Raw genomic sequence first — 22,603 nt, 5'->3', positions numbered from 1 at the left:
GGTTAGTTCAAACAAACGGTCATACAAATAAAATGGGAGGGAGTACTTTAGATTAGTTAACTGTACTTGCCTTTCTTTTCATGATACCAATGTTTCCCCAACCACACGCGCATGCCTTCCCGCCCAATTTTTCGCACGTGCCCTCGGATATATTGCATTTGTGCCTATGTATTGTCCTTTTGTTTTTATATATTATCTTTTAAAATCTTTTTATCTATAAAAAGTGTTAGATTTCTAGGGAAAGTATTTATGTTATCAGTGTTTTTTTAAAAAAACTATTTTATTATAGAAGCTCTTTATAAAAATACAAAGTTTACATAAAATTTACATATAAATTAAGTATCAAGTAGAAAAATATTTACATTCAAATTATCTGCTTTTAAAAGTAGCTAGAACTAAGGTCTCTACATTAAAAAAATCTACTTAAGAAGTTCTTATATATAAACAGTTTTGTATGTAGAACTATTTGAATGTAAAAATTTGTTGTGTATAAAGTTTTGTACGCATGAAATATGAGAAAAATAAAAGAAAACGATTGTGTTGGGCTAGAAAGGCTAAACATGGTACGTATGGCTTGGAACACATGTTCTATTAGGATCATGTTCGTCGTCGGGGGGGGGGGGGGGGGCGGGGGCTTAATTAGAAAGGCCATGTTGGTGTATATTTGGTATATAATACGTGGGCTGTGGGCCAACCCACTTAAACACAACTTTCTATTTACAAGCTTTATGTATATATTCTTTATAAAGACTTTCTATATATAAATTTTAATGTCCAATCTTTATAAAAATACATACAAACCATATACATTGATCAATAGATTAGTCTAAATAAGTTTAGAAAGTCCTAATGAAGTACTTATCTTTCAGGTATTCGCATAAATTTCATTATGCATGTTTAGTACTTCCTTTACAATCATATATTCATAACATATATAAAAAATATAACACCATGTAAAGTAATTTTGGTTGGAAAATAATAATATCTTTAATCTTAATTTCTTTGCTCATAATGCTCAACTGTAAACGGTGTTGTTGATTATTTGAGAAAGGAGCAGTAAAAGCTGAAACGACCTGTGAGAGCAAAGTGACTTTATTAGCTTCCATTCCTTGTAAATAATTCACGATGAAATTATCCATGCCTCAAGGTCCACTGACATTCACACTGACTTATTTCTGACTATGAAGAATCACGGTAACGTGGTAATGCACACTGATACAAACAAAACAAATAGACGACCGCAAACGCGGGACACTAGCATATGCATCGATCTAAAGAATACACACCGACTCTCAGATGGAGATGCTGTTTGGAATACCCATGGCGGTGAGGCCTTCGCCCTTCTCTCCGGTGACGTCCGACGTGTTGGGATACAGCAGCATGTACGGCATCTTCACTGGCCCGTTCCGGTTCTTGAGCGCCGGGTCGACGTTCATCGCCGTGATCCGGTTCTCGATCTCCACCAGCCGGCTGCCGAACCTCTTGAACGCGTCCAGCGCCCTGGCGTCCGACGTCCACTCCGGCGTGTCGCGCTGGCCGAGGTACACCTCGTCGGAGGAGTGCTTGGACAGGATCTCGATGAGCGAGACGCCGAGGATGGACTGGAACTGGCTGGTGATGGTGTGGATGAACACCAGGTCCGCCTCGTCGCCGCCGCGCTGCAGCTTGGCGTACTCCTCCGTGCCAGGCTCCGGCATCGGCCGCCGGCTCACCGTCGGCCGGTTCGGGAGGAACCCCGCGTACGGGTACTGGCCGAAGTTGACGGCGGCGTGCAGCGCCGACGCGGTCCAGATGATGGTGGTGCACGTCCTGGTGAGCTCCTGGACGGTGTCCATCTTGGGCCACCAGTCCCGGTCCTTGAGGTCGCCGTGGGCGACCTCGCGCACCTCCTTCCACCACGCCTGCAGCTCCTCGTCGCCGCGGAGCACGCCGTCGTTGGGGTAGTAGATGGCCAAGTACTCGCCCACCCACTGCTCGATCGCCCACCAGATGACCAGCCCGTCCACCGCGTACGGGTAGTCCTTGATCAGCAGCCGGACGTTGTACGGGCTCGTCGGATCCGGCACGGCCACACCTCTGCACGCACAAGCAAAATAAAATAAAAAATAAAAACTCCACATCCTGGTCACGCGGTTGTTCTGATCGCTGATCATTGCAAGATTTCATTTTTGGTTTTTACCTCTTGACGAGATCGACGGGGAGAGCCTGGTCGGTGAATTTCCAGTTCTTGTAGACGACGGAGGACATCTCGAGCGCGTACTTGCCTGGGAAGACGGTCTTCTCGAAGATGCCGCCGGCGTTGATGAGCGTCTGCCGCGCCAAGGCGTTGATGTTCATCGTGTCGCGGTAGTGCGGGCTCAGCAGCTTGTGCACCGGGTGCACCACGCTGAGCTGCCGGTTCGTCGCGATCACGAACGGCTCGATCACCGCGTGCGTGTTCAGCCTGCATCGGCAACAAGCAAAAAACATCGTCAACTCTTTTTCGTGAAAACGAAACAGCACGAAACAGAGGAGAGGAGGCTGGCTCTGTACGTAGTGTGTACCAATGGCTGATCAGCTGGTGCCAGGCAGAGTCGTTGACGGAGGCGTAGGCCTTGGCGAGCTGCCAGATTTGGCTCTCGACGCCGGTGTCGGCAGGAGTGTACACCTTGCTCACGGCGCCGTGCTGCTGGCCGTCGGGGTGAGGCAGGCTCAGCTCGATGGCCAGGGGCTTCAGAGTGCCGTCGTCCTTCAGGAGCAGAAGTGTCCTGGTCGCATATATGAAGTTGCCGTCCAGCTTGTTGATCTTGTCCAGGAACGGCATGAAGTGATCGTGGTGGTCTAGGATGAAAAGCCTGTTGTTCTTCAGCGCCTGCACAGCATGGTCACTTATTGGTCAATCTCCTGTGTAGATGCAGTTCATGTACATACACGATTTTCATTGCGAAGATATTCATCTTTGTATGTCAATGATTCAGCATACATTTTGCACCGTGAGGCCCTCCATGTTGTGCTTGATGTGAGCTTCGGTGATCTTGCTGGTATGGTCGCCGTACACATTTGGATCCAGTGTACTTTTTGCCGGGAAATCCTGTGATCAGTTAGAGATAAAAAAAAAGATTACTCACTCCATTACGCGAGCACAGATGTGCATACTCGCATATAGCCTACAATGATGAAGTTACTAACCGTTAGACGCTCGATCATCACTGGGTTAACACCTGCGAGCATTTCTCGTGCAAACTCCTCATCAGTCCTCCAAGCAAATTTGTCCTCTGAAACATTATAAACACTAAGTTATGATGATAGAAAATAGAAACAAAATCAAATTAGCCAATGAGGTATGAACATACAGAGTTAAACTCATGCAGGAAGCTGAATACCTTTGATAACATGTGGGAGGGGTAACTTCAGAAGTTGATCGCCAGCAACTGGCAAAAGACTCTTAATAAGATCAATGGGAATTGTCCTCTTGATCTCTGCTAGTGCTGAGGCATTGGTCACTTTCAGCCCACCTTCATAGAGTTGCATGATGTCTTCAAAGGAATCAAACTCCTTTGGTGTTGTATCGACATAGGTCCTTATTATCGGGAGAACACCCTCAATAATAGCCTTAAGAGAGTATCCAAGGAAGTCTGACATCTTGAGGTGTCCGAAGCGTTCGTCGCGCGGGACATAAATGTTCAAGTTCAACAGAGGAAGCCTGCTTTCTGTATTTGGGTCTGGAGAAAAAGATTAAGAGAGAAAAGAATGAGTGAGCCAGTTGCAAGGTGCCATAAATTTGAATGGAAAAAAAAATGCAGGACGTTGATCTCACCAGTCTCTGTCGGGGCCCGGCCAGTTCTGCCTCGACGGGGATAGGGGAGTTCTTGGCTGCCACCGAGGACTGGTCGTGCCTGTTCACTGCCTTTGTCTGGCTGGCCAAGGTCGTTGTAGTAATCATAACGGTAGATACGGTCATGCTCCTTATACGGTCCAATTTTACCATCCCCTCGGAGAATGTTGAGCTCTTCTTGCCGGTAAGGGATCAAAGGTGCAGGCATTTTGCTAGGCAGATAGGTCTGTAAAACAAGAAGAAGATAAGGCAACTGATAACCTTAACAAATCAAATTAGCAGTTTCGATAACTCCCCAAGAAGATAGACTAACAGATGACAACCAATGTAATAACAGGAGTCCTAATTAATCAATGAGAATAGGTAATTTATATTATTGTGAATGCTTTAAAACTGAGAGAAAATACAGGCTGTATATCTGACATCCATTTGATTGTCAGAGGAGCAGCTGTTACTTGTTCCTTTTGCAAATAAAAGGAAAAAACAATTTCTTTTATATCTGTCAACTAGTTGTAGATCAAGAGAATCATATAGGATAATATATATGGCGACCAAGCTAAACGATGGTGACCAAGCTAAACTATTGTTTTATTTGTTTACTTGCAAGTTGAAAGACCAGATCGCTAATAGGGATGGGGGGTTGGTGACATGGGCATTCAGATTGGTGTTATTTAGGAGTATCAATCTGTTATCTAGGACAGATGGACAAGAATAATTCAATCATTTTGAATGGAAGACTCAAGCAAAAGTAGCTAATAAAAGAACTGCTCAAAATGGAACTTAGCAGGCATATTTTTCTAGAGATATGACGTCTTGCATCATTTGACAGTAGGATTATTTTAACACACACTGATGCAGAGCTAGTTATCAATGTCATAACGTTCAAAAGACCATCAACTTCAATTTTTGTACTATCGACTAATAAAAGCTAAGCAACATGGTGTTTTCAATCACTATAGTTTTGTTGTGCAAAGCCCTGAACCCTGAATATCATTATGGACACCAGTTGACTAGACTGGACACCAAGCTCACAAACTTGTTACTAACTTAAAAAAATAACATTGTTATATCCAACTTTTTCTTTTTGAGGTAAAACTACCCAACTATTTTTCCCTACTGTATATAGCATAGAAGTCAAGTCAGCTTCGATAGTGACCTGCTGACAAATAGACTCGACAAGAGAAGATACAATCAAATTCTGGAGTACATCACAGTGACTGCCAGAAGATATAACCAAATTTTTGTACATTCCTTCCTCTGTACCCCAATCTTCTCTCACTGTAACAACAACCCATTTTATCAATGAAATGGATACAAGGCAGAGCCTCCTCTACCTTCTTACTTCAAAAAAAAAAAGGATGATATTAGGATCTACTAGGACAGCTATCATATTACCTAGTCCAATCAACACTTTTTAAAACAAAAGTTGACCATGATCCAATTCATAGTCCTTAAATGGGCAACTATCCGGTGCATTTTACTTGTAGTATTATACTAACGGTAGAAAAAGGGTATTTTTGTACTTTGTTAATTACTTGATTAGCATTACTTTGTAATTTTGTTTTTTTGCAATAAAGATCATAATAAAAAGGACAATATTACCCTTTCAAATTTCTACTACACCTAATATTATTGGTAGTGTAATTTAATCACAGTCGTCTGATAAAAATAGATCAATGGTATGGATTAAATTCTACTACCAGTAAAATGCACCGGAGTCGGCCCCTCCTTACATACATGCTATGACAAAAAAAAACTATAGGTTTGTTTAGTGTGATTTGCAGAGATTGAAATTCTAAATCCATGAGATGGTGAGAGCCGGCCAGTACCCCAAGTCACTGTAGATGCATTTACATATTTTCATTGTTTTGCAGTTGCAAATGCACATGAAAGATGGTATGTCCAAGATTCATACTGTTCCTGATGTTGCTACTTTTTTTAGATAATGGATAACCCGGCCTTGACTTCAAAAGAAGCTACAGCCATCCAAGTGGTCATCAATTATTGTACCATTGCCCACGGTAATGAATTTCCTAAGGCACGTGTCCAAGATTATTTGGCATGGACCATCCGATCAGAAACCCCCGCATTCAGTGTATGATGATGAAAACTTCTCCTTGAATTATTCTATGATCACAGAGGGGAACAGATCAGGTTGGCTGAGAGAGACCCCACCTGAACAACAATCCCTTACTCCAATCCAACTATACAGATCATTATTTGCAAACTCCAGATAATTTGCCCACATTAATAAACTGAGTTCTCGCAACATAAAAGATCTGTAGCAAGGAAGCTCAAAGATGGATGTTTTAATGTCAGAGGTTCAACTAAACATGTGTAGTCCATCCTATCCATTGTCAGTTATCACCTTTTTTTAGCTTAAGTAGTAGTAATCAGTTAGCAATTAACCATGCCCTTCAAGCAACGTTGCAGAAGAGCAGTGGAATTGGGAATGTACTGCGTCGTGTGAAGAAATCAATCACCATAGATGCGTTCGTCCATGCGGAAACGAAATGTAGTGATCTTCTATAGCTAAGATCAGCGTCAACTAAGAGAAGGCTAGGAGGTGTAACAGGTGTTGACTCACATCGTTGGCGAAGAAGACGCGCTCGTAGTTGTAGTTGTCGGCGGGGTAGATCCATGAGTTGGCAACGAAGACGACGGTGCCCTTGCCGGGGACGCCCTCGAGGGTGAGCGTCTTGAGGAAGAACTCGGATCGGTTGGAGTTGGTGACGACGACGGCGCCGGGGATCCCCTGTGACTCGTCCCACTCGAACGCGACGCGGAAGACCGACTCCCCCGCCGCCTTCGACTTCAGCGTCACCACCAGCTCCTCCAGGTGCGCCGGCTTCCCCAGCTTCCCCCTCCCTCCATTGCCTGCAGCCACGACGAGCCATCCGCCACCAAAAAGAAAAAGAAAATCAGAGATCGACAGAACATAGAAGTGGCAGTCAATCTGACGTACATGATGCTTCTTGATCGAATTGGCTCAAGTGAGTGTCCCTTTCTTGATTTAATTTCATCACATTTAGGCTTTGTTTAGTTTCCATTTTTTTTAAAAAAATGCATCGAATTTTTAAACGCATAAATAAAACATTAGATATAGATGAATAAAGAACTAATTACATAGTTACGGAAGAAATCTTGAGATGAATTTTTTGAGCCTAATTAGGTCATGAGTAGCCATAAGTGTTACAATAACCAACATGTGCTAATGATAAATTAATTAGGCTCAAAAGATTCGTCTCGTGATTTTCAGGCTAGCCGTAAAATTCGTTTTTTATTCGGATCTAAAAACCTATTCCAACATCCGATCAAACATTTAACGTGAAATTTCTTCTAAAAATTTTATCAATCCAAACACAAAACGAGAACAGTGGATTGTAAGCCTGGGCAAGGGACGTGTCGCGACGTTGACCATCAATGGCTCCACCCGTCAAGTCGTCAGTCTTCACGTCCCACTAGTTAACGCTGCCTCTCGCACTGAATGCATTCAGGATAGCGCCCAAAAGACTGCGAGCACGCGTTCAAATTTTACAAACATTTTGAACAAATTTGAGTGTTTTTTGCTCGGAAAAAAGATTGCATGGCTAAAAATGGCAAAAAAATGATTTGTAACTAATCTCGACAACGGAGAGATTAGTGAGGGTGAGGGCAATTAAACGTAAACCCAAGACGCAGCAGTTTCTCCTGTTGGGGAAACGAATCAATCACGGCAAGGCAACCAATTGGACCGGAAGGGGGAAAAAATCACCGAAACGCGCGCGTTTTGGCCGGCGCCGCCGCTTCGCCCCGCTTTCCGCAGCCGGCGCGAGCGGGAGCGCGATCGAGGAGAGAGAGAGAGAGAGAGAGAGAGCGTGTGTGAGTGAGGAGTGGGCGCGCTGCTTACTTGGGTCGCGGGCGGTGGCGCTGACGAGGCGGAAGGAGACGCCCTCCCTGTGGCCGAGGATGTTGTGGATGCCGTCGAGGAGGTTGGCGTGGAAGTCGCCGAGGTCGAGCACGTCCTTCTTCACCAGCACCACCGTGCCCCGGATCCTCCCCTCCTTCCACGCCTCCTTGTTCCTCCCCGTCAACCTGTCGAAGAACCCCTGCACCTGCATCCTCTCTCTCAACTCTCACTCCCCCCTCCTCCTCCTCCTCCTCCTCCCCCCTCGACTCCTCTCCTACCGAACTAAACCCAAGCGCAACCCAGAGGAGGGAGTCACCGAGACAGAGTTGAGAGACGAAGCAAACTCTACTCTGCTACGAGACCGAGAGACGGGGAGAGACGAAGCAGCTCTGGGATTTATAGCCACGCCGCCGCCGCCACCACCAGCCGCGGCGGCTATGGAGAGCGCGAGATGGAAGCAGAGCGGAGGAGCTCGTAGTTCGTAACGTTGCGATTTCCGGATCGGGTCGTGACGTGACATGGGGCGGGCGGGCTGTGGTGCACGGGTGGGTATACTGGTGTACCGGGTTCACGTCTTTCACCACCTGGACCGCGTGCTTTCATTTAATGAAGTTTCGTTTAAATGAAAGAACATTTTTTCCATTCACGGTATCTCATGCTACTACCTCTATTTCATCTCTATTTCATAATATAAGATATTTATTTTTTTTACGACGTTTGACCATTCGTCTTATTAAAAAATATAGTATAAATATAAAAAATAATAAGTCGTGCTTAAAGATTTTTTATAATAAAGTAAGTCACCAGCAAAATAAATGATATTTACATAATTTTTTAAATAAAACAAATAGTCAAACATTACAAGAAAAAAGTCAAACTTCTTATATTATGAAACGGAGGGAGTACATTTTAGTATCTAAGGTACCAAGAGTTACGAAATTTTATATAAAAAATAGTGATACCTCTTGGTACCTACTCAAAAATGATAAAATTGCTCTAAATAAAAACAAGGATAAGAGATTTTTTAATTTTTATGGTATATATACGCTAAAAATAATTATAAAGTTGAAAATCTATTTTATAACATAAGATATGGATTTCTAATATTTTTTTATAAAAAATAAACTGTTGAATAGTTTAATAAAAATATACGTACAAGTCGAGAGAAAAGAAAACTGTGTAAAGATATTTGTTTAAAAAACAAACTGATGATAGCAGATGATACACAGCTTTGGTGTACCGGTCACCACTTACGCTTGATGCCCTAGTACACTCGGGTTGACCGCCAAGCTGGCACAACAAAACCAGGGAATGATTGAAATCAGGAAAGGCACAGGGTGTTTCTCTCCAGCCACCAGCAAAACCGTGTGTGCGTGACAGCGTGAGATGGTCAGATGGATAATGCATCGCAAAGTTCTAGGAGAATTTGAGCCCGGAAAGGAATTCGGTCATTCAGAAATCAGAACGTTGAATTTGATTTTAGGTTCGTAGAAAAGTTTGTGTCTTCCTATCTGAAGGTGACTAATCCACAATGTCTAGTAGCGTGAGCTTAAGAATCCGATAAACAACCGATAAGAAACCAATTTATTAGCATATGAAAAAAACATTTTTTTAAGCTCAGAGCTTCTAATTTATTTTATAAATTTTATAACCTTAGAATCTCGAAAGCCCAGTATGGTTTGTGAGAGATTCGTAGAAACTCTTTCAAAAATGCCCATGGAATTACTAGAGCAAGGCCACGTCACCAGAGATCTTTTTTTATTTGAATATTAGTGTGACTACTTTTCCTCCCATGAAATTTGATTTTCTTTTTAGAAACTTATATATGAAATTTCTGCGTTCAAGGCCTTAAACTCTACAAAAATACACTCTGATTTGTACGCATATTTAAGTACATTTAAATTTTTATGACACGTGCGTTTATTTAGAGGGGATCTCTCTCTCAAAGAAAAGAAACAGACAAATAGCTGGGTCACACAGAGCACGAGCAACAGCTAGCAGCTAACCATCACTGTAATATACTACTAATAACACGTCATTTTGTTTTGGACGCGAGCAAATTTTTTAGTCGATCGGCTGGTGGCCTAATTAAGCCTACGTGCATGACAAGCCATGGCCGTGGACTCGATCGATCACGACCAGCCATGGCCGTAGGAGTCTGTGTTCTCGTAGTGGACGGATAATAAAAGATTATATAATTTATTATTATTATTTAATAATATAAATGATGTAATTTAACTATTGTAGAATTAAAAATATACTCTATAAATATATGATGATGAATTTTTAGTTAAAAATATTTTATAAAAGTATATCATTTAACAGTTTATAAAATATGCACACAAAAGACAAGGAATTGGGGTGATTGTTTGCAAACAGCGTATTTACAAATAAAAAATAATTTATAAATAGAAATTATATATATATATATTCTTATTGATTTAAAAGATAAAAAGATAAGACCGAAAAATGAACTACAATATAAAAAAATACTTCAAAATCTATACTCCCTTAAAATTTGGCTAAAAGATTAAAAGGATGGGTCTGAAAGCAGCCTAAAACCACGCACGCCTCGTGTTACATGAATCCATGGGCGCGCGTCTTGACCGGGTTAGGGCAGGTTAATAACAGAGTGGCTGTAGATGCTAACCTGGACATTATATAAGTAATTTATGTTAAGTTATTAATTATAATTGTGAGGCCTAACTTTTAGAGCAAGTTCAGATAGTATAGTCAGCTACTGGCTTCAATTTATCTATAACCAATTTAATAGTCAATTCGTACAATAGTTACCTACAAATCATACTATTATGTCTCACCTGTCATATACACACTACGTCTTGCAGTCTATGTTGTAGCTGGCTATAAATTTATAGCTCACTACTTTTCTTTCTCTTTTCTTATCTCATTAAAATATGTTTATAACCAGTTTATAACATACCTTCTCTTATTATTACTATTAATTTGTTCACCAATCATAGAGGTCGTTACGGCCACAGTCTGCCTAGACGCCCGTGCAAGCTGTCATCTAATTAGTCATCCATATTTCTCTCTCCACACAATCTCTTCTAACTGTGCAGAAAATCCTATGTAACCAGTTAATAGTAAGCTAACGTTTCCTTATTGCACTTGCCCTACACAAATGAGTGAATGATCACGCCCCGAGCAGCACGCGCGCTCGCAAAATGGTGCACGTCAGGTGTGGCTACGTGGTACGTGCCCATAGATGTGAGGACCCCACCATGCAATTTTTTCAAACTTTTTACTGTTTTCAATCTAATTTTTATATCTTAGTTACTTTAGTGATCAATTTTAAATTTTAAATTAATTAGATTTTTTCTAAACATCTGTTCTACTCTGGAATTATTAAAACAATCTAAATCATGGTAATCAGTGCATAAATATTTATATTATTGTAAAATTTAAATATTAAAATTTTACAAAAAAAGGTGAGTAATTTTAAATTTTAACACTTCAGTAACTTATTTTTATATCTAAATATTTTAGTCATGCCACTCACTTTATGTGGCTAAATAACAGTCACATATGTATGGATGGCGTAACCATGTTGTTTGGTCACATCAGCGAAAAATAGCACATCAACTTAGGGCCTCTTTTAAATCATAGGAATGAAAAAAAATCAGAGTATTGCAAAACACATGAAATGATCGTTTGATTGGACCACGTGAAAAACACATGAATTTGAGAAGAGATAAAGACAAAGGATTTTTTTTCCAAGAGGTTTTACCTCTTGCTAAATTTACTCTAAAATTTGTATGGAAAAGGTATTACATAGAAATTTTATAGATTCATTCCTTTGATTCAAAGGGCTTTATAGCAAAAATTCCTATAGAAATAAAATCTTTTAAAATTCTTATAAATTTTCTTTGAATCAAATGGGGCTTATCATGGCATAAGTGCATAAGCATAACAGTGTTATTAGACCATCACAAGCGATGCAACGTATTGAAAAGTTCAGATATGAAGGCAAGTTATAGGAGTATTTAGTTTGAAATTAAAATTAAAAAGAATTAAAAAATAATAAAACTTCCCAGCACCACCTGGCGAAGACTTCGACGAGTACGCTGCTCCTTTTTTTTTAAAAAAAAAGGAAAAAAAACCTTTCTCGGCTATGTACAATACGCACATAGATCGACGACGGCGTGAAAAGCTGTGATATTACTTTTTGCAACTATTAGTACCTCTAGAAAAGTATTCTATCCGTTCAATGATATAAGAATTTCTCAGTTTATTTGTCAATATTAATATTGAGGCCAGCAATTGGTTAGCAATATGATTGACTGAGATTAACAAATACCACAAATATTCTTATATTTTTTTAACATATTTTAAATTCTTGATGTCTTTATTTATATTTATGGATGGAGGAAGTATTCAATTTAAAACGCAAAAATTATATGACCATATTTTTCTCTGTAAATTCTTTATAATATTACTCCATCCATCCAATAGTAACTTCATTTTCACATGCTACACATACCAATAAAACACAGAAAGATTAAAATACCCTATATTTCCACAAATCCAATACAATTGTTCCCTACTTGTACACTCTCACAAACTTCAGTGAAATGACTTGAAATATGAACTTATTTAGAAAATACAAAAGAGGATAAAGACAAATCTTATTTTGGAACGGACGTGGTATAATTTTGTTAGATATTATTAAGTGTTATATTCTAATAGAAAATAATATGACACCAAAGAGTAAAAAACGTCATCAATGTTATATATTTAAATACGGGTTGACTGCTATTTATTTATTTTTAAAAGAATATGTCAGTCATCTATGCGCGGGACATAGGACATGTTTGCTTACTGCACTCAAATTCGTGCCTGGCCCAGGTGTTGTTGTTAGGCGTTTGATTTCGGTCACCTGCGGATGGATCAACCTGCCTGAGCAACGGTCTCTAGGTGAGGGTAGCAACCAAACAACTCCATCATACTTCCTCCGTGTCAAACTATATGGCATATATTATTTTATAGGACATGAGTTTAATAAAAATACTTTATTAATATATCATTTATGTGACACATAAGTATAATCATAAGAAAATAATTCCAAAAAGAAATGTAATAATATTAATTTTATATAATGAAGATGTATCCTAATAAATAATCTTTGATCCAACATTTTTCCTAACAAAACAAAATACACACCGTAGTTTAAAATAGAGGGAGTAGGATCATGGCCAGCAGAATACTATGCATCTCTTTGATAGGAGAATGTTATGCAAATTGGTTACAATAATTCATATTCATAGCTTGCACCAATGAGATATGGCTGATGCGTTCAACAAAGGCGTTGAGAATTTAAGATGCATATTTTTTTTTTAAAAGGAAAACACGTACCATCTCTCTTGTTTGCTCGTCTGAATTTGGACTTAACATTTGTTGAGATCATGCGGCCCTCTGGCCCTTTGTTTATCTTAGTTGACGCAGTGTAATTTATTCATCCAGCTCACAGCGTCCGTACCTCATTGGATGGTCTGTTTGGACTTTAGAGCGAATAATACGCAGCATAAGATGAGATTAGGACACTGGACACCTAAACAAGTCCTGAGGTTTGGTATGAAAAACGAGTATGAAAGGAGCTAGCTGCACTTTTTCTATTACTTTATTTTTGTCCAATCGTTCTTATGTCCATGATCAAATGGTAGTTAGTCGCAATTGTTTGGCTCTTTCATTAAAAAATTCAAAAATATATTTACAAACAAAAAAATAATTTATAAATAAAATTTTTATATATGTATTATTAGTGATAGAAAAGCCAAGATAAGAAAATAAGTTTCGATAAAAAAACCCAAATCAACTTTAAATACAATAATAAAAATTTAATTTATAAATATAAGTTGAAAAGAGACTTCATATCTACTACAGGCAAGCTACGTACGCTAGCACGTGAAACACTAGTACTCAGTCCTAGTTAATACACTATACTCAGGCAGGCAGGCAGGATAGAAATTTAAGTGTGATGCGCATATGGCCGGGTCATGTACCATTTAATAGTATTGGACTTGGAAGCTGAGCATCCACTAGTATTATTTAGATGCGAAATGAACGTGCTAACCTTTATTTCTGCTTGACATCTTCGGGCGTCGTTTTAAAAGTGGCTCGGATCAAATAATTTCTTGTCGATTAAGCTACGACCGATGAACTACAGAAAAAAATAAATGAAGAAACTAAAACTAATTATGGGTAAAATTTTTATATCTGTATTTTCATGGTTTAAACAATAAGAGTGAAAACAACTCAAAAAATATTTTTTAAAATTTAAATTCTCACTGTGACTAATAAGAAAAAAAAGATGATAAAATCCTAAATTTGAATTGTATTCGGTTCTATAGAACTATAGAACTATAGATGTGTCACGAAACTGTCGACCTCTTTCTCCCACCGTGCAACACACCACGTCACCCTGGACCGACGAATTGTAACTTTTTAGATAATTGATAACACGACTTGACTTCAAAAGAAACTACGGTCAATTATTTTGACGCACCAGAAAATTTAATAGGCTTAAACATGAGATAAAAACAATACATAATAGTAGACACTATAAAAGACCAGCCATATTCAATTTAATACTAAATTTCCAATGAAAGTGCCAAAAACTTGCGTAGCCAAAGTATTTAATCAACCTCAATCAACTTTAAGAAAAGGGTGTGTGCATGTTATCGAAGCGAACTATTTGCAGTTAACAAACCTGGTCAAAAATCAATCGTGTATCACGTGCATATTCACGTAGAGTACTGTTAATGCCATGTCATATACATTTGCAATACTAGTATTTATTCAAACTTTATTTGAAATTACATGTGAAGATATTGAATAATTTTGGTCTAAAACATATATTTATGCGTAAGTACATTTTCTATTTTATAATTACTAGTTTGAATCTTTATATAAGGAAATGTTTTCTTGTGTAAAAAGTAATTTAATGTTGTGTAATTAAATAATTTTAATCATCAAAATAAACCGAATAACTTTATCAATAGTCGTAAATTCAAATTAGTGATTCATTGATCTACGGATCCATCAAATTTAATTTGAATTTTTTTGAAAACTTTAATTTTCATTTTTTTTCAAATTTATGTTGAAATAATTATGTCCCATGTTTTTGAGGAACTAATCTTTTTCACTTGAGAATTGTGTTTCGGAGCTGGCACGGTACAGGATCTTCTTGTCACCAACCGGCAAACCTGAAACTTACCTTCTAACGGCAATTACGCTGTGTTCATTTTTATTAAAAAATAAATGATTTTCTTTTTTTTTTCATAGCTCTTGAAGGCTATAAATGATAAAAGTTAACTACTTATAAAATAAAAATCTGTATGTATATTTTTAAAGAAACACACCACTTAATGGTTTGGAAAGTATGTAAGCAAAAGTTAAGAAAAATGAGAATAATAACGCAGCCGAATGCTGTTCACCAAGCCGAGTGCGTGTTGTTTTTTGTGGCATTCACAAATGCCTCATTTTTTTTTATTCTGATTATGCTTATAAGCCAAAATTTAAATTTTTATATTAATTCTGGAGTTAATTTTAGAGTTTTTTCACTGGAGTTTATTTTCCATCCTTGGCTTTAGACTGCTAAGAATTTATATATAAATATTTTATTCATATTTTTTTATTTGCAAACATGATATTTGATTTTTTTTTATGACAAAGCCAACCAATCAGCCCATGAACGGAAGTCCTCTTGACAGGAAATCACACTGACACGCTAGAATGAAATAATCGACTGAAAGTGAAAAACAATAAGTCACGGTATTTTTCAATTGCTAATTAAGTAAATATACTATACATATCCTATAGATACTAGTTATATGTCGTGATAACGCTACGTCGATATTTAATAATACAAATCATATATTATACCATTCACCGTCAGTCATTTCATAATTCAATACAAACTAGATTACACTATTCCAAACAACTACGATAATTCATAACATATGAAGTTATTGGGCATTTACAAACCAAAAGTTCGCATGGCTTCGTACATCCTACTACGTATATTGTGGCCTACTTACATCATGGCTCATGTCCATGGCATTCTTTGAAATATTTACAAATTAATATCATATGACAAGCTGCACTAAAGATATTGAGTTATATATTGTGACTAATTACACAAAACCAAACAGGAGTGTAAAATCATTGACATGCTAATAAGTTCCGGCGTTAAACTGAAGCAAGAATAACTCATCAATTTTTGTCCTTGTTAATGTTTTTTACACTTCACTGTCATGTTTTTGCACACTTGAGCTATCATGATCGGGTTTTATTCCTTGATTTATATTCAGAAAGAATCCAGTCTCTCTGATTTGGCCCTTGTCACCACAGACAGAGCCGACCAACCATCCATCCAGGCTGTCTAGTATTTCCCCTACAAACAATTTAAAATTAAATTGGAAGTCCACTTGATTTTTGACAGCAAAATGCATATCCTATAGTGGGCAGGTCCACGGTTGCTACAGTGGTGTGTAAACTTTGCAGATAAAACGGAACGATGAAAGCAGAATGATGCCAAAAAAAATACTCTCTCAATTTCATATTATATGTGACTTTCTGTTGGTAATGTTTGACCACTTATCTTATTAAAAAAATTTTTAAAAAATATTTTTTGTTTATTATTAAAGCAGTTTAAGTATTATTTATAAATTTGTATATTTGCACTAAATTTATAAATAAGACGAATGGTTAAAAATTACAAGTGAATAGTGATAATCCTTATAATATGAGAATGAGGGAGTAAATGAAAAGGAGAATGATTCCAATAATTGCGATGGTTAACAGTCACAGATGACACGTCAATTTGTTTTTCATTTTTGGCATAAATTATTGTTGCTCATTTAATTCCCCACGTGCTTAGTGATCATCTGTTTGTTTATCAAGAACTTTGGACACTCTGTAGTGCTAGAAATTACCGTGGTTTTTACTCTGGATATCATGTCAAGAAACTTACACAATATAACTTTTATATCTTATTATCATATGTTTCACTAGTCTCTTTCATATGCAGTCTTTTTTACGGAAAGACACTAGGTCTTAATCTAAAACCAGTTTCATCATTTATCTCTCTCTTCATAAATAAACTGCCACAACAGTAAATTGCTTACGTGGTATAGCAATAAATACATATAGAAACTATCCTTGAGTTTACACTATGAGAGCAAGTACAATAGCAGACTATAAACCAGCTATAAACATATTTTAAAGAGGTAAGAGGGAAGAGAGAAGAGAAGTAAGTTACTAATTTGTAGCCAGCTGTAGTACAGACTATAGAAAATATCTAAGAAAACTATAGAAAATTTTAAAATAAATACTATAGTATATTTGGTACATATAGGACATATTAGCTGCTAAATAGAAAAATCGGCTTGACCTTTGCTAAATGTTTGTCATTCAAACAATTATAAATCATAATTTCCAAATTGACCGTTAAATACAATTGATATTTAAAATTCTTACGCGTATCATAGATAAATGTATCATAATATAATAATCAAATAGTAGAAATGTTATGACGTCCACCCTACAAATAAATGTTACGATAGAATCAGAAATGATGCCACCAAATACCTTTATTAATTTTCTCCAGATTTCTCGATTTTGGCATAGAATTTGATTACAGAGTTGGAACATTGTCACACCCGGAGTTTTGTCCCAAGCCTAAATTTATAAAAGAAATTCGTAAATAATAATTGGCTTAATTAACTCAGAAAAAATCCCTCTAAAAGAACTTAATTTAATTAAATTGAGGTTCCAAATCGATTAACAGGATTTAAACTCAAATTACAGAGTATAAAATTTGGCCAAGCAAATTAATTTAAAACTTGGCAAAAGTGGGGCTTTTCCTTTTTTTTCCCTCCTTTTTCTTTCCTTTTCCTTTCCTTCCCAAATTAGGGCGAAGTCCAATTTTCCTCCTCTCTCTTTTTCTTTTTCCTTTTCTTTCTCCTCTCCTCCTTCTCGGGCCGGCCCAGCCGAGCCGGCCCATCTCCTCCGTTCGGCCGGCCCAGCCGAGCCGGCAGCTCGCCCGCGCACGCGCCCTCTTCCCTCCGCCTGGGCCGCCGGCCCAGCTCGCCTGGGTCCACACCCACGCCGTGCCAGGTCTGCATCACCTCCCCCTCCCGCGTCGGAGCCGACCCGGACTCTGCGCCACCGCCGCGCCGCCGCAACCGCCGCCCGCAACGGCCGCCGCCGACCTTGCCGCGCCCGACTCGGTCTCCAACCGCCTCCCCGCCCTAACCGCGCCACCCCGCACTATAAAGCTGAGCCACCGTCGCGCCGCCGCACCCGTTCCCGAGTCGCCGCCACGCCCAAGCTCGCCGCCGCCGTTCGATTTCGCTGCCGGACGCCGATTCCCGCCGTCCAGCCACGTCGCCGCCTCCGCCTCGACCTCGCCGACCCTTCGCCGACCTTCATCGCCGCCGGTGGGCACCCCGCGCCCTTCGTCGCCCCTTCGTCCCCTTCGCCGCCGCACCTGCCCATCTCGCCGCCGCGTCCGTTTCCTCGCGTCGTCGCCGTTCGCCGTCGCGGAGCTGCGCCATCACACGTTCCCGGTCATCGCCGACTCGCCACCACCGTCGCCGTTGCCGGTGAGCGTCTCCACCTCCCCTCTCCTCCTCTCCCATCGTCCCGCCGCCGCCGCCGGGCTACCCGCACCGTCGCCAGGCGTCGTGGACCGTCGGACGTCGCCGCCAGAGTGCCACCCGACGTCGCCGCCGCCACGCCAAAGTGGTGACGCGCCCATCTTCCCGAGCGCCGTCGTCCTCGACGCCGTGCTCCGCCACCCGTCGTCTTGCAGCCGGCATTGCCCTCGCCACCGCCATCGTCGCGCTCGCGCCGCCATCGTCGCCCTCGCATCGCCCGTCGTCGCCATCGCCGTCGCCGACCCTCTGCCGGCGCCACCCGCCCGCCGTCATCGCCCGCTCCGCCAGCCGTCGCCTCTCCTCTCCCGGCCAAGTTCACCTCCCCTCTCCTCCTCTGTTTTGGGCCGCTGACGAGCGGGCCCCACTCGTCAGCCGACCGTCCCTCCCTCTCTCCCTCACCGACAGGTGGCCCCCACCTGTCAGCCGTCAGCGCCTCCTCTCTCCTTGCTGACGTCAGCAGCCCCATTAATTGCGCAATAATTGATTTAGGACTTTTCTGTTTAGTTAAAAACCCAGAAAACTTCTAAAATTCATAACTAATTCATCTAGTCTCCGTTTAGGCCCATTCAAATTTCATTAAATTCATAAAATTGTCAAGAATCTTAAAAATACTTTCTTTTACTGTTTCAGTAGAGTATATGCCTGTTTTATTTATTTTTGTGCTTTGTCGCTTAGATTCGGACCCCACCGAAGAGCCGGTTTACTTCGAGATCGTTGCCGAAGTACGCCAGGGGCCAGAGCAAAGCAAGTGGCACTCATCTTTGATCATATTGAACCCATTATTGCAAATTCCCCGCTTTATTTATTCAAATATGCATTGTTTTAATTAAAGTATTTACTATATTTATTTTTCGGGTAATCCTTATTATTATGCCGTTGATTATCCAACTTTATTCATGCTAGACCAAGGGTAACTTGATTAGAGTTAGGCCTAGGTTAATGCTTAGCCGTGCTTAGAACAAGTAGCTCATAGGATCACATTTAATCATGCTTAGTTCTGAATAGCTGTAATAATGATTCATTACCCGGTTCGGGCTAATGTCAACTAAAATATTGCTAATGGTGGACTGTGGGTGCATGGTTTTGAGAGTCACACCCATAGCAATTAAGGACCGGTTTACGGGAAACCCTGAAAGTAATTTAGTGCTAACCACATGTCGAAATGGGTAAGGTGGGATTTGAAGCATGGCTTCGAACTATTTGACGTACCAAGGCAAGGGTAGACGTGATGGAATATGGACGGGCAATCGTGGTGTAACGAAAGTCTCTGCTGCTTCCAGATTTACCAAGGCACAAGAGGGGACTGCCCGACTTGGTGTAAAGGAGGGGGTGAAACTTGAAGTGCGGTGCGATTAAATAGGGAGGGTTATGTGACGGGTCCTATCACGGTCTCCTTTTCGTTATACCATGGTGGTATGTCGGCGCACGTTCAAGTGTAGTGGAGTTGTGTCTTGTGGGTACAGTAGTACACCTCTTATCAGAGTATAACCTATTCGAATAGTCGCGCCACGGTTACGGGCGAACTCCCAGTTTCACTGTGATTAGTTGAACCTTTAATAACCCGATTAAACTGGCTTTCGCTTGGGACTACTGCAACATGGTATAACGTTGAGTAGTGGTTGGGCCTGTCGCAACATGGTGTAACGTTGGACAGTGTTGTGGTATTTTACAACTATTATTTACTTATCCTTTAATGTATTTTTAATTACCTTTATTCGATTTATTCTCTGTTATTTGTTTAAATGATGTTTTATTGCAACTAACCCTAGCCTATCCTTGATGACCCCTATGCATCATTTATTCCTCTCTTTCCCATGCTGTTTGTTGAGTACGGTGGTTTGTACTCAGCCTTGCTCAATTTCCCCCTCCAGAGCTAGAAGTTGAGTCCGATAGAGGTGACTCTCAGGAGTGAGCTGGTCTACCGTTGAAGCTTTGCCTGTGGACTGGAGCCGTACCCGCTGGAGCTAGTCTACCTTTCTTTCCGCTGCATTTTCGTTAGAATAAGTGTTATTTTCAGTTGTTTCTAAGAATGATGGTTATGTAATCAACTGTTTGTGTACCCTGTCTGGTCCTGGACAGGGATTTTAATACACAATTAAGTTCAGAAATTTGTATGAAAAATTTTTGGGCGTGACAAACATGAACCTCCCACCTGCTTGTATTTGATTGCTCATAACAGATTACAAGTGGCATAACATTTGATCTTTCTTCTGTTGATAGAGTTCCTTTTCATTTTGAAACTTACACGTGACCTTGACTTTTTAAATTAACAGCGGAGAAGAGGGAAGGAAATAGCGGGGGTGATTAAAAGGCAAACGAAATATTTACAAATAAATATGAATAAAACTTTTATACCTGTATTCTTAGCTATACAAAAGATAAGGCTGAAAATAGACTTTGGTGAAAAAACTTTAATAAATTTTACAAACCTTCTCAAACTCTCGAGACCACAATAATCATCTACAACATCTGTGACTATAATATAAGATAATGATGGAGTGTTACAGTGACCTTCTGCAAACAACTTTATCCCACTACACTAGCTGCAGTTTTCTTCTGTCCAAAATAGTCATTAGTATTACTCTATTGCATTTTTTATGGGTACAAAATGATGGACAACACGTCCCAGGGTTCATGCTACCATGGTAACTGTGGTCTCCGACAACAAACGGTTTTGGTATATCGTAGTAGGGCTATTTAAATTTGAGGGGACTTTAAAAAAGAAAATTTGGTAAAAAAAGTATGTTAGAGATTAATTTGTAGTAAAGTTTGGTGCAAGAAATAGATGGAAATAAAAAATTTACGAATGATTAAGAATTCATAGTGAAAAGGAGGGGAAAAACAAATTTATAATAGTTTATTAGTTAAAAATTGTTTGTAGGTATATGTTTATATGAAAATTTGACATGAGGGCGGTATTTTCGATGAGATTGATTTGCAAACATGTAACGATATGTTTATACATTGTCTGGTTAGGTTATTATGAAAAATTAAAATTATAACTATCATTTGTTAGTTCATAGTGAATAGCTTCATGAGTTAATTAATTTAGTTAACATTTGTAACTTTTAAGTAATATGTATGCACGATAAGTATACATGATTATTGGTACAAATTACATGATTTATTTGTTTAAATGACTGCATGTGCACTATATAAAGTAGATAGAACCTCTGATCTCGTGTGAAAACATGGAGATTCCATGATCATGTTTTTCCAAAAACATAGTCTAACTATCAAAATTATAGTTAACTAGTAATTTTTGATTTTTCTTATAATTTTACAGTTTTTTCAAATTTATTTCACCTTAGTTTATACTATCGCTTCAAACCACGTGGTTGGGACCGCTTATCTCACGGTTTTAACCGACAAGCCGCGAGAACTGTGTAATTTAAATTTAAATTTGCATCGGTTTCCACGGTTGTCACGGCTACCGCACATTAACTGCGCCTTTACCGGAGAGCGATAAGAGGCCCTCAGACAGTTTAGGCAACACTGCTTGTCCTAAACCTGCTCTAGGATTAACGTGGGAGCAGAAAAGTCACCATTTAGTACATTTAAAGATAGAGAACTACTAGCGTACGACGTTCTGTTCGGATGAGACTGTTAATATACGGGTGTCCTCCGCGCGTCTCGCGCCGCCTCCTAGCCATGTTAACTCACCGTGCGCAAATATCATGTGGGACTATATGATGTCATATTCTGGTTTAAACTGGTATCATATGATAACAATATATATAAGTAAGTATCAATAGATATCATTTGATTTTATATGAAAAACTGAATGATACTAATTAGTATCAACAGGTGACTACATCGTATTATATTCTGGTTCTAAGTGATATCATATGATGACAACATGTATCAATAGATATCATTTGATTTCATATGAAAACCTGGATGATACTGATTAGTATCAACAGATGTCAGATGATACCAAAAGATACCTGATGTTATCATCTAGTATCAATATGGTATCCATTAGCTTGTAGTGTGGTATCAACCGGTATCACGAGGTATCAACAGGCAGTGAAGACAATCTCAACCTGCGCGTGCACATGGAGATAAGCATCGGCGGCGGAGGTGCGCGCTGCCTGCACGGTCAGTCTGCACATAGCACGGCGACCACCGTTGTCCATACGGCCACATCGTGCGTGCCCATGCGGCTGACAGTTGCTAGCGTGCCGTCGACGTCACCGTAGCGTGCGTACAGAATGGTCA

General features: G+C 39.7%; 1 protein-coding gene across 1 annotated transcript; it reads right to left on the bottom strand.

The window, feature by feature from the left end:
• Positions 1 to 1,076: 1,076 nt before the first annotated feature.
• LOC102699485 (probable linoleate 9S-lipoxygenase 4) lies at positions 1,077 to 8,155 on the bottom strand. The gene is made up of 9 exons (XM_006650381.3): positions 7,704 to 8,155; positions 6,402 to 6,691; positions 3,797 to 4,040; positions 3,363 to 3,701; positions 3,169 to 3,254; positions 2,963 to 3,070; positions 2,544 to 2,851; positions 2,180 to 2,443; positions 1,077 to 2,076 (listed from the first exon to the last, which is right to left on the bottom strand). Exons 1-9 carry the CDS (start codon positions 7,912 to 7,914, stop codon positions 1,293 to 1,295), a joined length of 2,634 nt encoding a protein of 877 aa, XP_006650444.1. The 5' UTR covers positions 7,915 to 8,155; the 3' UTR covers positions 1,077 to 1,292.
• Positions 8,156 to 22,603: the final 14,448 nt, after the last annotated feature.

Source organism: Oryza brachyantha, chromosome 3 (genome assembly GCF_000231095.2).
Source record: "Oryza brachyantha chromosome 3, ObraRS2, whole genome shotgun sequence".
Lineage (NCBI taxonomy): Eukaryota > Viridiplantae > Streptophyta > Magnoliopsida > Poales > Poaceae > Oryza > Oryza brachyantha.
The sequence above is the reverse complement of the archived record's forward strand: the minus strand, read 5'-3'. Positions and strand labels throughout refer to the sequence as shown.

Bases quoted from the DNA above. Each gene is read 5' to 3' on its own strand.
- LOC102699485 (XM_006650381.3), bottom strand. From the start codon at position 7,914: ATGCAGGTGCAGGGGTTCTTCGACAGGTTGACGGGGAGGAACAAGGAG. The intron at 4,041-6,401 runs GTGAGTCAACAC...CTTGTTTTACAG, and splicing joins GCGTCTTCTTCGCCAACGAT to ACCTATCTGCCTAGCAAAAT. The intron at 3,071-3,168 runs GTTAGTAACTTC...AACTGATCACAG, and splicing joins TGATGATCGAGCGTCTAACG to GATTTCCCGGCAAAAAGTAC.